General features: G+C 45.2%; 1 protein-coding gene across 1 annotated transcript; it reads right to left on the bottom strand.

The window, feature by feature from the left end:
- Positions 1-3,311: 3,311 nt before the first annotated feature.
- Positions 3,312-14,427, bottom strand: LOC8039541 (40S ribosomal protein S27). Its single transcript, XM_029968807.3, has 4 exons — positions 14,301-14,427; positions 13,804-13,912; positions 10,530-10,640; positions 3,312-3,443 (listed from the first exon to the last, which is right to left on the bottom strand). Exons 1-4 carry the CDS (start codon positions 14,304-14,306, stop codon positions 3,415-3,417), a joined length of 255 nt encoding a protein of 84 aa, XP_029824667.1. The 5' UTR covers positions 14,307-14,427; the 3' UTR covers positions 3,312-3,414.
- Between the last annotated feature and the right edge of the window lie 231 nt (positions 14,428-14,658).

Genomic DNA, 14,658 nt, shown 5'->3' with positions numbered 1-14,658 from the left:
GATGCGGATCTCTCCGCCATTATTCAAACATAGCGTGCAATGTAGTCAAAGCTAGCGCGCCGGTTCGCACAGCCGACCGCGACTACGTTCAGTCCACAAAATAGTGCGGCCCCTGAAAAAAAAAAAAAAAAAAAAGTCGAAAAGTGTACATTTTTGGAGCTAGTAACTAATAGTGGCGTTATGATTTCGAGGGAACACCAATTCTTTTTCAATAAAAAGGAAAATATAATGTAAACTACTCCAAATTATTTTCCGTTTTCGTTCGTGCGGCACTCGCACTCGCTTCGGGTTTTCGGGTTGTGCGGCTGCCCCCCTGCCTCGCCGGTTTCGTGAAGGTGGCGTCTTACGCGGGAAGCTTTCTTTTCCTGCTCGGATATTTTCGAAGATTCGTTGTGTGAAGATCTCGCAAAAGTGCAAGCAGGTGATCGCCAACGTGTACGCGAGTTCAAGAACGTGTTTCCCGGAGACGTCGGTCCGTGAGGTCCTGGAGACGGTCAGTAACGGCACCGGAGTGTCTGGCAAGGTGGCGTCCCCGAAGCGAAGACCTCGCAACGTGAAAGTTCGAGCACGCGGACAGTGTTGTGAACTGCCACCTGTTATTTCTGGTGTTGAAATCGGCCTTATGGCTTCAAAGTGAAACAAGCCTCAAGAAGGAACTGTGTCGGTGATGAATCGTGCCTACGGCTCCGTCTGCTTGCGGGACCTTACAGCAGGCGGTGCCCGTGATTGCATTCCGAAGTGTCTGGGTTCTTCTGCCTGCGGGACCGTAACCATGGTCGGCTCCGTCTGCCTGAGGCACCTTAACCTTGGTCGGCTAAGTAAACGACGCACATGCCCGTGCCTGTATTCCGAGGCCCCTGCTCTCCTCGAAAAGGAAACACTCGATCCTGATCTCGAGTGCCGTGTGTTGTGTACGCGTCTATTGTGAATCACTCCCGGTTCATGTGGGCGCCGGCACCAGAGCACCGAGATACTGCCGTCTGGATGACTTCTTCCATACACCGGCGAGTATTCCGACTCTGAAGGAAACTTCCATGAAGTCACATCACGTGAGGGAATGCCAAGCCGTCTGAACAATGGCAGTGCGGTCCCCTAATCACAATATTCGTTATATAAAGGACCGTCCACCACACTCTCAAGGTACTCTCTGATTTTCACGCCACCATGTAAATAAACGGCTTTAAATAGAGACGCCCTGGATCTCGACCGTTCTTCCGTTTCGACGAGGCCGGCGCAAGTTCGAGCGGAACACCAGCCCCTAGTCTACCTTCTTATAAATAAAAATCAACAAGAAAAGAGGAATTGAAATATGCACTTCCGCAATACGCAGAATCTTGCACAAAAAATCGGTCAAGAAAAAAAAAAAAAAAAAAAAAAAAAAACCTTTGCGCTTTAAGTGGATTCGAACCACCGCCACCGAGATGTCGGCATCGCCGGAGCAGCGCCTTGTACCGCTCGTCCACGAAATCTCGCGGAGTAACACAATTTTGTGTTTTTTCATGCGCACTACTTCAGTAGCTTTCCCAGCGTTGCACGCGATGTTTGAAACGGAGTATAGGTACTTCCTTGTCCCCATGGAGCTGATCACGTGACGTAAAAATCCCTCCTGGCCGCGGCCGCGTCCGCAGCCGCAAGATGAGCAAACCGGCCCAGGTTTAAGAGGTCGCAAGCAGTCGCAAGAGTGTGAACGGGCCTTTAGCCTCAACCACCTGCCTGGCCCTGGCCGTTTCGAACTGAATGATAAACAGTGCGTTCGTGTGATCACTACTTCGTGATGCACGTTAATGACCCCCCCGGGCTCGTGGTCACAATTACTGAGCCATGGTCACACGGCACACTGCACTGGCAAATATTCCAGAACATCCGGGACACTCGTCTCATTTAATTGCCTGACCAACGTCGCGCAGTCAAAATATCACACCTGAACTTTTCTAAACCTGATTCAGTGAAAAGCAGTGAGGCATAAAAACGTTATTTGAAACTGAAACTGGCGGAACATGAAAACCGGACTTTGAACTTTGCGCACTTGGACGTAAAAGAAATTCAAAACCCAAGTTTTTTTCTTTTATTTCTAAAAAAGATGGGAAACCTTCGAACCTTATGTAAAAAGAAATTCGAAATATTCGAATTGATCAAACTTTATGTATACAAGAATTCGAAACGTTAGAATTTCAGATTTAAAGAAATTCAAAACATTCGAATCTCTCGACTTTCAAGTTAGGAAAGTTCGAAATCTTCGCATTCCTCGACTCTCAAGGAAGAAAATATTCGAAATAATCGAACCCAAACTTTTAGAAACTGTGAAAGCTTGGAACGTTTCGAATTCGAAACTCCACGATTTTTTACAGTTCCGAATTTGAATTTTCGTGCGGTCGAAATATCGAAACCTTTCAAGTTCGAACATCCGTTCGGTTCGCGGCATCCCTAGTTTCCAGTGACTTCAGATAACTGGCAACCACGATTTTTAGACACAATATGGCCAAGCGTCATTACTCTGAAGCACATTTAGTGGCACTAGGGTCGACTATTTCATCAAACTTCACCTGGCACAGGTGTGGTGAAACTCATGGCAAAAATGGCATTTTGGCACAGGACTTTCATTGCTATTGTTTCTGGATAACCCATTTGTGACAGCGCTATTGGAATGGTCAGTGATGGCCAGGAATAACTTATCAATGTTGTTTTTAAATTACCTATGCAGCCAATGTCCTAATGCGACAAATTGCACCGCTTGCATTACCCATCATCCCATAGGAATTAGCATTTGACAAATGGGCCTCTTAAATTGCTAGCACGAATTGATAAAAAAAAATTTCACATAAATTGGGTTGCATCCAGGATCAAACAACCTGCAAAACTTAAGTCGCGTTTTGGCAGGGCCTATGAAATTCCGGCTCTTGAATTGCTCTAACCTCTACTATACCTATAGTCGGCGAGAGGTCAAGAACGAAGTGGACGCTCCTCCTACCACTTTCTACTTTAGTAGTGCGAACGCTGGAGGGGAGGCAACCTCCTCTCCACAATTCGCTCTCCTGAAGTGGAAAGGGGTGCGAGGAGCTTCCACTTCGCTCTTGACCCATCACTGACCATAGTTTCACTTTCCTATGGACACAGCAGACGCTATAAGTCGTCAGCCAATCTAATGCCGTGCCAGTCCCACGTTACCTTCAAGAAGGGCACAGCAACACGTAGGGCATGTAGTCACAATACATTTACAGTGCTGGGATGGCTGATATGGCTTCTAGCATTTGCTGAGGTCCATCATAAGGTGACACAAGCACACCAAGTTTCCAAAACATCATGCTCCAGTATGGAATACAAACGAGTGGTTTATTGGGAAAGACCATAACACTGCAATGATGACATGGTACAGGACCATTTATTTCTTCTTTTTTTACAGCCAGACTGTTCCCATCAGTGCTGCTTTTTCCTGAAAGAGCAGCCTGCAAAAGAGAAGGGAGGAGTTGGCACCATAAGTGATCAAGCACAAATTGTCAAAAAGAGGAATTGAGGAAAAAAAAAGGGCGGGGGGGATGTTTAATGTTGCAAAACCACAGAAGTCCCAGGCTATGGAACAACCCCTGGAGATCATCAGAGGAAATGGCTTACAACAATTCTAGCCTAAAGTCCACCAAAAGGAGTATGTTGCCTTAGAGGCTTAATCGGCACCTCCACAAACAATTACAGAATATAAAGAGCACTGCTCTCAACAAAGAACTTTAAAAACTGGTATGCCAGAAATTATGCTACAAGAATCAAGTAACTGGAGATTTTGCTAAGCTCTGTAAAATGCATTGAATTTTGACAGCAAAGGTAGTTCCCGACGCCAAGTTAAACAAAATAAAAAAAGCTTCACGAAACTTCATTCAAGCTTTGAGTCACGATACTGCCACCCGCTTCTTACATAACCTACCACCTGCATGACCCATAAGGATATCAACCCAGGAATGCTGACTATATAAAAAGAAAAAAACCTACCGATTACAAGCAAACATGGTTGCAAGAGGCGAAACCAGAAATTGCAGTTTGAAACACCTGCGAACATGTTTCAAGGACGGAGAAGCATTTTCCGCGATTTCCAACAACTGGCAACAATGATTTTAAGCAACAGGACAGCTGAAGCATCGTTACTCTGAAATGTGACGTGTTTGCGACTCTAGGCAGTACGAGAGGTAGAAAACCTCCACTAGTTGTTGTTTTCTGCTTACAACCGGCTGCACAGCGATGCTGGCAGTCATAAGCCCTCTCAAGAAGCTTAAAAACAGGTCTTGTCTCAGTTGGTCGTAGTCAAGGGCAAGTGTGTGGACGGGCCTTTAAGGTAGCGTTTTAGTAAATTTCAAGCTGTGGGTAGGATTTTAAACAAGGAGGGAGGGGGGGGGTACTTGAGTTGCATTGTCTTAATTATAACGAAAACTTGAACTGATTAGAACACAGTAATTGCCCTGGAATTACAAGTGAGACTAAACCTTAACGTATCATATTTACATGACTGTAAGTCGACCCCCTCTCATTCCACAACGAAAAATAAAAAAATAAAACTTCTGGGGGCGTAATCTATGGCAAACATGTGAGAACGAAAGGCAAGGCGTCTCTTTCGAAAGCCTGCCCTCAGGGACGCGCTAGATGGCTTCTGCCGTGCTTGCACGTCGTCGCCCAATGAAATTTTGCTCTTCGTAGATGACAGCCCTAACCGCATCCCCCGCGCTTGACAACTCAGTGATTGCGTCGCACGTCACGGGTAGGAACTGATCGCACAGTTCTGCGATGTACGTGGCAAGCCGGACCTCCTCTGAAAGGCATCCAGACCTATTCAGACTTTGGCCCACGGAAGTTTCTTTGCTTGGTGTCACAGTTAAAGGGACACTGACACCCACCAATTTTTTTTTTTTTTTTTTTTTTTTTTCAGTTTTTGCCAGGCGTTTATTATGGTGTCGGAGGACTACCCAATTAATATTTTGCAACAGAGTGGCATATTATTTTAATAAAGCCAAAAGACGCAACTGCTCGAAACCGAAACTCGGAGAAGTGGAGAGAAGAGAGTGAATGGCGGAAGTCTTGTGGCTACACCCGATTGCGCATTTTTTTCTCTCCTCTCCGTAGCAGACAACATGCGGCTTACGGGAACTGTTCGCCGTGCGATTCGTTTGCAGTTATGTTTGTTCTGCTCGTTGTTCTGTACTCCAAGATGAGTTGTTTTGTACATTGAGGAGTTGAAAATGAGTAGTGAGTGCCCGTGGTGAATTTCCACGATCGGCTCCAAAAAGAATACACCCAAGATGTTGCGTGAAGAGCTGGCTCACATGTCCTGCGTCCGAAAAAAAAAAAAAGTGGCATTGTGCGACAGAGTTTCCGAAAGATCAACGGGATTGGGACCAATGGCTGGCTGCAATTCCTGTAGGAAAGCGGACGCTACCTGATTTATATGCTCCTTGCATTTTGTTTAAAGTGATTACGTTGAGTTCGCAGGTGTCAAACAGGAAATCCCAAACCATTCAATTCAGCGACGTGTCGTCCACAACATTTGTTAGTTATTTTTTTTGTTTGTTTCTTCAGTGATAATTGAAAAAAAAAAAATGTAGACACCAAAAATGTCTGAAAAAAAAAAAAAAGAAAAAAAAAAAAGAAAAAGGTTTCACGGGTGATTGAACCCGGTTCTACCGCGTGTGAAGCGGATGCCTTTCCCACTGAGCTACTGGGGCATCTCTTTCCTTTGTAATATTTCAGCAAGTAAACTCTAAGTTCGAAAGTTTGCTGCCAATTTTCTCCCAGCAAAAGCACTCCCAGGTCCAAGTCGGGATGCACCACGCATTGGCAACATTTGCAGCAAGTAAAGAAATCGTACACGTGCATATTCAACTCGAAGTAGACCCGTCGTGCTTGACGTTTGCGCGAGTGATGTCTTCAGCCACGAGAAGGGAGCGACGGCTCAGCAACGTCTTTGTGCAAATCGGCTTGGTGGTGGGGTGTGTCGTATGGGATGAATACCAATTTTTTTTATCAGTCTCAAATTTTTCTTAAAAAAGGCAGACAGAATTCGCCGGTACCGCGAATGACAGTTCTGAAAGAGAGGTCCCACGCCCGTCGTCCGCTGCCATCGCCGTCCCCGCGAGTCCCACGATACGCGAAACAACGCACGCACAGAATGCTTCCGGTTGTCTCTGGAACTTTTTTTTCAATCAACGTATTTGCAGCTTTTTAGAAGCCACAAAAAATGGGTTTCATATTTTTTTCTATTTTTAATATTGAGTGTGTGCCTTCAGTGACCAATGACTGATTAAATTTGGTGGTCGCATCGATAACTTAGAAAACGGCCCGTGACCACGGAAAAGAGAGTGAGCGAGACTCAAACCGGACATCTTGATCGCCGGTTTTCGGGCGTAAAGAAACCGAATTCCGAGTCGCAAAATGTGTTCTGGGTAGTTGGGCTCTCATATGTCATGTATAACTGAAAACCTCGGCGAGCATAAACCCACTGTGAGTGTCCATTTAAGAACCTAAAGGGGCGGTGCAACGATTTTAAGATTCAAAAATTTGTATCTCGTCATTTCTCTGTTTATCGTATTCCGTAGTATAGAAAGAACATCTTCATTAAAAAATGTTGTGATTCTGCTGCAAAATCACAAAGCCAAAGTCTAGCTTTTTCCCCCACCTGCAGCCGCGAGTGGCAGCCGAAGGAACTATGGCGAGAAGCTTACGTGACCTTGCTCAGCTCTAAACTGAAGCACAATGCCTGCTAGTGCCAGCAGAGAGGGAAAGGAAGCGCCCTCTGAGACAGCACACGGGAGGCTACAGGCACTCAAATTACATCACCAGGAGTGCGACCAGGTGTGACCCTGAAGACTGGGAGTGGAGTTGAGGGGTGTCAGAAATGCCAATATTTAACTTTTTTTTACGCAACTAGGACACGCAGGCGAAATCGGTTTTCTGTTCTTTACTTTGCAAGTGTCAGAGGGCAACTTCCACAAGTTTTTGACTGAAGTCCGGATATCGTCGCAACCCCTTTTTAAGATCCTGCACCATCGCAGATGCCATTGGCTTTTGAAGAATGGCCACATACAAACATTGAAAACTGCCCAGATCAAGCATGTCAATACAGAGAAACATAGTTAGCAAGCACTTTAGCATGATCTCGACACTTGACGTGCAACCGTGAATTGTGCGAAAAGAAGCAGTGGGGAGTAAAGCTGGTGAGGCACTTCAAGCGGCCATTCCAGAGTGTCTTTTACATCAAGTGCCGCCACCCACGGGAGTCGGGTGCGCCGTTCACCGCTGTACATCCGGGCTAATTTGCGAATTGCTATCAATAATACTCGTTTCCGCAATTTCAAAAAAAAAAAAAAAAAAGGAGAGCTTGTATTATGACGCTTTTTGTCCCTTTTGTTCCCCTTCTTCAGGGATTATTTTCGTCATCCTTGTCCAGCTCGCTGCACCTTTGCATTGAATTGCATTATAATTGTTAAATGAGCGCACAGCATAGCACATGCTACAGATACAGCCGGCCAAACTCGTATAACAAGCCGAGGTGCTATTGATATCCTGGTTGTTTTGCTTTGGTCGGCAGTGGAATGCTTTGGTTTGATTATAAGTCGACCCCCCCACTTCACTTTCAATATTTGAAAAATGGGCCAATCTACATTCGTGACTGTAACTATGTAAAAGGTAGGAGCAGACAGATCACAAGTGTGGCGGATGCATCACACAACAGGAGACCTTTCTACTTTTTCTAATTTGCAATTTGACATCCACTACTGTGGTTTTTTTGTCTCTTGCCCTTTTTCACAAGCACCAGGGGTTTCTCTTTCCCAGCAACATGTACCTCTCTCGATATGATGCAGTACCCTAAAGGTGCAAAGAAGTTTTTGACCTTTTTAGAAACAGTATGGCTAGCCATTTTTAAACTAAAACATAGTCTGCCTATTTTGCATCTAAAAGTCCACAAACCATTTATTTGCATGTGCCCTACTTTTATGCGCTGATCAACCGAGGGAGAGGACGAGGAAGCACACGGGGCTGTTAGAACACCGACGTCTGGTTTGAATGTTTAGTGCGTAGACCTAGAGCTAGCTGCCTTTCTCTTCACTGCACTCGTCAAACGTGTTCGAATGCGCGAGTCAAATGCCGGACCGTTCCAACACGTTCAACGAGTGCAGTGGAGACAAAGGAGCTCGGCGTTCTCACATTCCCGTGTGCTCTCGTTTCCTCCTCTCCCCAATTCTCAGTGCACATAATACACACAATGAACATCCACACATTCCCCTTCACGTCGAGAAAAAAAGGAAAGTAATGCTTCCCTTTCTCAGTTTGCAGAGGAATAGTATGGCTACGACTGCACATTTCATACGGAAGTCGACCGTGTGCGCAAATAATTTGTGGGATTTTAGACTTTGTGAAGTTGGTGGATTACATCAGAGCCCCGAAAGTCAAGCACCTTATTAGTGCACTTTGAAACCCCTGGAGAGAATAGGCATGCCAACTCCTCTGTCCAAATGCGACAGTAAAAAAAAAAAAAAATCCTGCAAACATGCAACAAAAATCTATACTCAAAACTGAAAAGTCTAGGAATATAAAATTCTTTTGAGCCACATGAAACTACCCTACGCGTTTCAGAGAAAAGAAGTGGCGAGTTTCGGGGCAGTGAACTTCATTTGCTTTCCATAGATCTTGCAACTCCATCAAGTGCACTTGAAAAAACAACAAAAAAACTGTTGACTCTCATGGTTTTATGTAACAAACCAACAAGACCACCTGGCATGACCCAGTGGAGAACTGAGGATTAGGTTTGACCACCTGGAGACCTTGTAGCAAGCAATCGAAATCTCGGTTACATGGCGCCCTCTACCCATTAAGCCTCGATCAGACTCCGGGCACCTCGGTTGGGATTCGAACCCGCCCTCTGGGGATCTGTAGGCCAGCACTTAGCCTCGTAACCACCAAGGCGGCTTGAGCCAATGCTCCTGCCAAGCGTTTTGTCAATGCACGAGGCACCATTAATTTAGTTTAGCCCATATGCTCTCAACCAAGCAAGGTCCGAACTCCAGAAAATGGGTGCGAAGAGCTCTGATTTAGCACTACAGTACAGCCCGCTTATAACGAACCTCGAAATAATGGATATTGCGAATGGATTTAAATTTCCTGTTACCGTTTGCATACCAGCAATAAAATATGAGCCCGCTTTTAACAAATACCCACAGGACGTCCGCCACGGATATAGCGAAAAAACCACAAAATGTACTCAATTTAACTGCAAAAAAAAGCTTTTTACAGTATAATTGTAGAAAATAACTGCAAAAACAAACAACTGCACACTGATAACGCAACTAAGGCAACCGCCATGTTTCGTACGAGCAAGGGAGGAATTCGCACTGTTCCGCAAGTTGTCTTCTCCGCAGTATGAGTGACGTGCACCATTGCGCACGTCGTGCGGGAAATTTCGGGTTTTCTGCTGTTCCCGTCTGCTCCGCGTTTTTCTCCCCCATTTTGACATCCAGCTATGGACCTCCACGAAAGTGAACGCCTCGTTGCGAAAGTACACGGATTTCACGAAACCCTACCTGACTGAACCTGCCGACCGTGACTGACTTCACCAACGACATGGCAGGCAAGGAACAAAAGTTTTGCTTCTGCTTGATAACTGTAGCGCACATCATATCAATCCGCTGCTTAATGCCATGGAAATCCTCTTCCTTCCGCCAAACGCCAAGGCCAAGCTTCAGCCGATGGACCAGGACGTTATTGCCAACTTAAAGGTTCATTACTGTCGCTGGGTTGTGGAGAGTCTCCTCTGATGAAGCCCTCGCGAACTCTGACCCCGTCAATGCGGAGGCAGGTAGCGAAATGACGAGAGTGGCGACGACTCTGCGAAGAAGTTTTTGTCCGCCGGAACGGGTCTCGTTGCGGCGGAGACCATCTGAGACTACTTCGTTGGTGCTGAGCAAGTCTGACTTGGACAAAGCCTTTTCCCGCACTTCGACGCTATCGTGACGACGTCTCTTATGCGGTACGTACCGTACAGTCACGAATCGACAGCTATTTTGGAAAGCATTACAATCGCGTGCTGTAGCAGCTGATTTCTCACTTTTTCGAAATGCACATATAGCAAAAATGGATATAGTGAACTGATTTTCAATTCCCGCGGCGTTCATTATAAGCGGGCTGTACTGTACCACACAGCAACAAGAAACATGATGTAAATGTGCATGCCCAATGTGGCTTTGCTTTTATCAAAAAAAATGTACAAAAAAGAGATGGAAAATTGTGAGTCACAGTTGTACAAGCTCAGCTAAGGAGCTGGGACAGCTCACACAATGTCTGGAAACCATAGGCACAACTACATCAACCAAGAGGAAACCATCAATGAAATTGAGAGATGGACGATGTGACCCAAATTAGCAACAAACGAGTTCTCGCCCTTGCCCCAGGTGGGAAGATTTGACCCCTGCTATGCGAGACACTTCCTGAATATAAATAAAACCCATCACTTGCGCGAGTCACAAACCACTGCACAACTCAGGTATACAGCAAGGGCTCACCTTCAGTTAGCCTAGCCCTGCCTCCTGTTGGCTGGCACAAAACCGTGGAGCAGCCGACGCACAGCACGACTGTCTGGGCATGACTAAAGACTGTTGTGATTTTGTAGCAGCCTGAAAGGAAAAGGTAACAGTGCATGACATATTGAGAGAAAAACCATCCAAATGTTAACGTAATGACTTTTGAAAGTAGCTGCATTGCCAAATTCTTCTGCCATACAGAAGGATTAAAAACTAAACTCAAACTTTGCAGAATGCTCGGAAATTTCATCCGACAGTTCCTCCATTCATTCCTAAGCTCATAGTGCAGTGGAAGCTACAAACTTGTCGGACCAGTCGTACATACATCTTTTGCGACATGAACATGCTATCAGACATGCCCACAGGCAAAATGCAGCGTCGGGTAATAAAAGGGAAGCGGCTGATTGGTCCAGCGAACATGTAGCTCCTACTGCACCGTCAGCTTAGAGACGAGCTAAATACATGTACCGTTGGGTCCAAATGAAATGCTAACAGTGACGGAACTACGAGGCCACTACTGGCGCAGCTTCCAAGCTTAGGTTGTGCTTAGCGACGTTCAAACACAACCTCGCAACATCCTACCCCGATGTGTTTGAACCTCGCCAAGCAGAACCCGAGCTCGGAAGCTGCGCCAGTAGTGGGCTCCAAGTTCTGTCACTGCTCGCATTTCATTTGAACCCAATGATGCATATACCCTTCGAGAAATTAAAGAAAGCTGCACACGAGGCCAGACAGTTCATTAGAGGCGAGTGTTGACATTCGCGTAGGGTGAGCCGCTTCAGAGTCTGGCTGATTTCAACATCCCATTAACCTTCGCATTCTGGATGGCAACACCATTTTCTTGGGAATCATTAGTGAGGATAGATGCGGGAGGCTCCTTTTACATAAGACAAAGGAGCTGGTCAGTTCAAAAGCCCGGTGTGATACATATACTGTTAATGCAAGCAGTGAATGTCATCAATGAGAGCAAGGTGAGAGTTGTAGGGTGCCAGGAAGAACATACATCACTGACAACAAAGCCCAATCCATGTTACAAGTGCAGCATGGAACATGCCCCAAATGGAAAGATTGCACTACGGACAGTGCTATGAATGTAAGAGCTGCCCCACTGTCATCCACGCTGTAGTGTCAGTCACACTTACATGTGCCTCTCACTAGCTTCTCCCTACTGCATGAATGTCCATTTATGGCAGCACAGGTTGCACTCAGTTGGTCAAACAAAGTTTTAGCAAACTCAGAAATTTCATTGAAAGACACTTTAGTGAACAGTCGGCTGCCGCGAAGCGGCGTCTACGGGTGGTCCAAGCGGGTTAACATTTTTGTAATGAGCCACTGCAGACTGCCACCATGAAGCAGCGTAAGCACAGTGAGGGGGGGGGGGGGGGGAATTAACATGCGCCCTTGTTATTCTCTCCAATGATGCTGTTTGCTAAAATGGGGTTTACAACGGTTTATCGAATGACATTTCATCGAAGTATGTCTAGAGGATGGGACGTTTTATCAAAGCACGGTTTAGAGAAAGCAGAGCCTCAGTTTAGAGAAACACCGTTTATTGAAAAGGGGACTATATTTAAAAAAGGCTTTCCTAGTTCGCGCGAGCATCACTGGTGCATGTGTTAACCCAGATCCCCTGCTGCATTCCTACAGCTTTGCGGTGGCAGTCTACGGCGGCTCGTTACAAAAATATTAACTCACCTGACTTATTCATACACGCCGCTTCGCGGCGGCTGAATTCGCTAAAAGGCACCTCATCGCCATTTTCTCTAAACTGGGTTTCACTATAAATGGATTTAATAAACTGGAATCGATAAAACGGCTTCGCTAAAACGAGCTTCTCTAAACCGAATGCCTCCGTCTAAAATGTCATTCACTCATGTGATATGGACCCATGGCAGTACTACCAGGAAACAAATTATCAGCCCTAGCAAAGTATCACTTTGAAGCTGATCATGAATGCTGCAGACTACGAGACCAAGGACATCAAATGGGCTGCGACACTTCCTTAATTTCTGGGCACCCTAGCTAATAGAAGATTCTGTCCATCACAAATTGTATGCAAAACTATTCACAGCAACCAAGGCTTGGAATCCGGTGTTCCTTCTAACCACGCAATGGAAAATTAGCTGCTTATACATGGTTTATCTCTCGATTTTATTTTGGTGACGTGCAAGCGGTTTAATAACATGCTCAGTTAAGGGGGGACACTGGCTAGAGGTCAAACTTTTGAACTACTCTAGTGATCGGAATGAAATTTGCAGGGGACATTTAGCTTCAGATGTAGGTGTACTGTGCCAACTTTCAGCTCTCTAGGACAAATTTACATACCTGCATAAGATGATGTGTCACTTTTCATTAAGAAATCTATGATATGCAAATCAAGCTATTAAGCACCATTTTGACTGCTTGAATATAAAGTGGGAGATATGGGACCTTGGGCTATCTAGTTTTAATAACTTAAATGTAAATATTTCAGGAAGAGTTATTACCTCAAACTACGAGATGCACTTCTGTCATCTGTCAAGTTTTGAAAACTTAGTTTTTCTCACTGAAAACTTCAACTTAAAACAAAATAAAGTAGATAGCCCGATTCCTGAGTAAATTTCAGTTCAGGAACATCTTGATTGTGGTATCAGAATACTTTCACCTTCGAACAAAAGATTCCTTCGTATGAAATTTGCAGCAAAAAGTGGAACTGAGAAAAATGCATTCAAACATTGAACTCCTTTACTTTGTTACTGCCTCACAATGTGTTGAAAATATTTTATATCAACGTAACTGTTTGGCGTATGGTCATCAAAATTGGTGTAAGGGTGTATAATTAGTTTCTAAAACTGAAAACCTCAAAATTAAAAAATGAATTTTTTCAAACAAATTTAAAATTTAGGCCCATGTCCCCCCTTAAGAATTCCTCGGGCAAACAAAATTCAAGTCTAGCAGGACAATTAGTCGCAACTCAGACTCCCTCTCAGTCAGAGTTGTGTAGACATCTTCCTACGCCGGACAGCTGCCCACAAGAGAGAAGCACCCACATCCCTTTACACACATTTACAAACGATGCTACAACAAATCGCTGCAGCAGCAAGCAAAACGCCGATGCTACAAATCGCCGAAACAGCAAGTAAGACACCGGTCGTCAGTGCGAGCAAGCGAACGTGCCCGGACACGTTGAAACTTGTTCAGACACGAACGGACGGAACGCTCTGACAACGCTTCCAACGGCCTAGACACGCGGAGGCCTTCCCGAGTGCTTTCTCACCTGGACACTTGACGTCCATGAAGAAAGACTTCGGCTGCTGCACCAACCTCTTCAACTTGCACTTCCTGCGCTCGTCTTCCGGGGAAGGGTTGAGTAGATCTCTGGCGAGCTGCACAAAATCGCACACCAAACAAATTAGAGGACACGCCAGACGGTGAAGCTGGCGCAGCAGGAACAAGCCACATTTCACCTACAGCCGAACAGGTGAAATTTAAATATCAAAACCGAGCGAATTTCCGTGCAGCGTTACTTTCCTCTTTAAACTGCGATGTACTGCGTACCGCGTTTAGAGGCGGCCGAGTTGAGGCAGGTCGGCGCGGCGCTTAGGCTTAGACGCCGCAACGTGATCACAAAGATCGCGTATAATCAACCACGTTCCCCACCGTTTAAATTTAATGCACATGCGGCGAAGCTTCTTAGGTCGAAGAAACGCACAATGCCGAATGCCACGAATCAAAACTTTCACAGAAAACAATTATGAAGCGTGCCACACTTACAGGCATGTTGCCGACCCGAACAACACACGGCGAAAGGAAAACCTACGGGGCGAATTATTTACTCGAAGGGGCTCGATGAAGTCGCGATGCGACTGCTCTACAATTTACGAATCGCAGAGACAAACTGCTCGATCCATGCGATCTCTTGATGGTTTTACAACGTTTCAAATATAAACTTAGTCATCGTATATAATTGAAATCATATTACTTTTTGTAATGTGTTTTATTTACTTAATTTTGAAAAGATATAATACTTTGGATTAACTAATTGCCATGAACTTTTCACACAACTATGAGGATAAGTTTTAAACATTTCATGAACTTAATTAAAAAAGTGTAATTTATTTCAGGATTTACC

Source organism: Ixodes scapularis, unplaced genomic scaffold (genome assembly GCF_016920785.2).
Source record: "Ixodes scapularis isolate PalLabHiFi unplaced genomic scaffold, ASM1692078v2 PGA_scaffold0__279_contigs__length_252992795, whole genome shotgun sequence".
NCBI lineage: Eukaryota > Metazoa > Arthropoda > Arachnida > Ixodida > Ixodidae > Ixodes > Ixodes scapularis.
Note: the sequence above shows the minus strand (reverse complement) of the source record. Positions and strands in the feature narration are given on the sequence as shown.

What these genes read in the sequence shown, in the direction of transcription:
- LOC8039541 (XM_029968807.3), bottom strand. An exon ending in CATGGACGTCAAGTGTCCAG is followed by an intron (nt 10,641 to 13,803) that starts GTGAGAAAGCAC and finishes TTTTCCTTTCAG; the next exon opens with GCTGCTACAAAATCACAACA. An exon ending in CAGGGCTAGGCTAACTGAAG is followed by an intron (nt 3,444 to 10,529) that starts GTGAGCCCTTGC and finishes TCTCTTTTGCAG; the next exon opens with GCTGCTCTTTCAGGAAAAAG.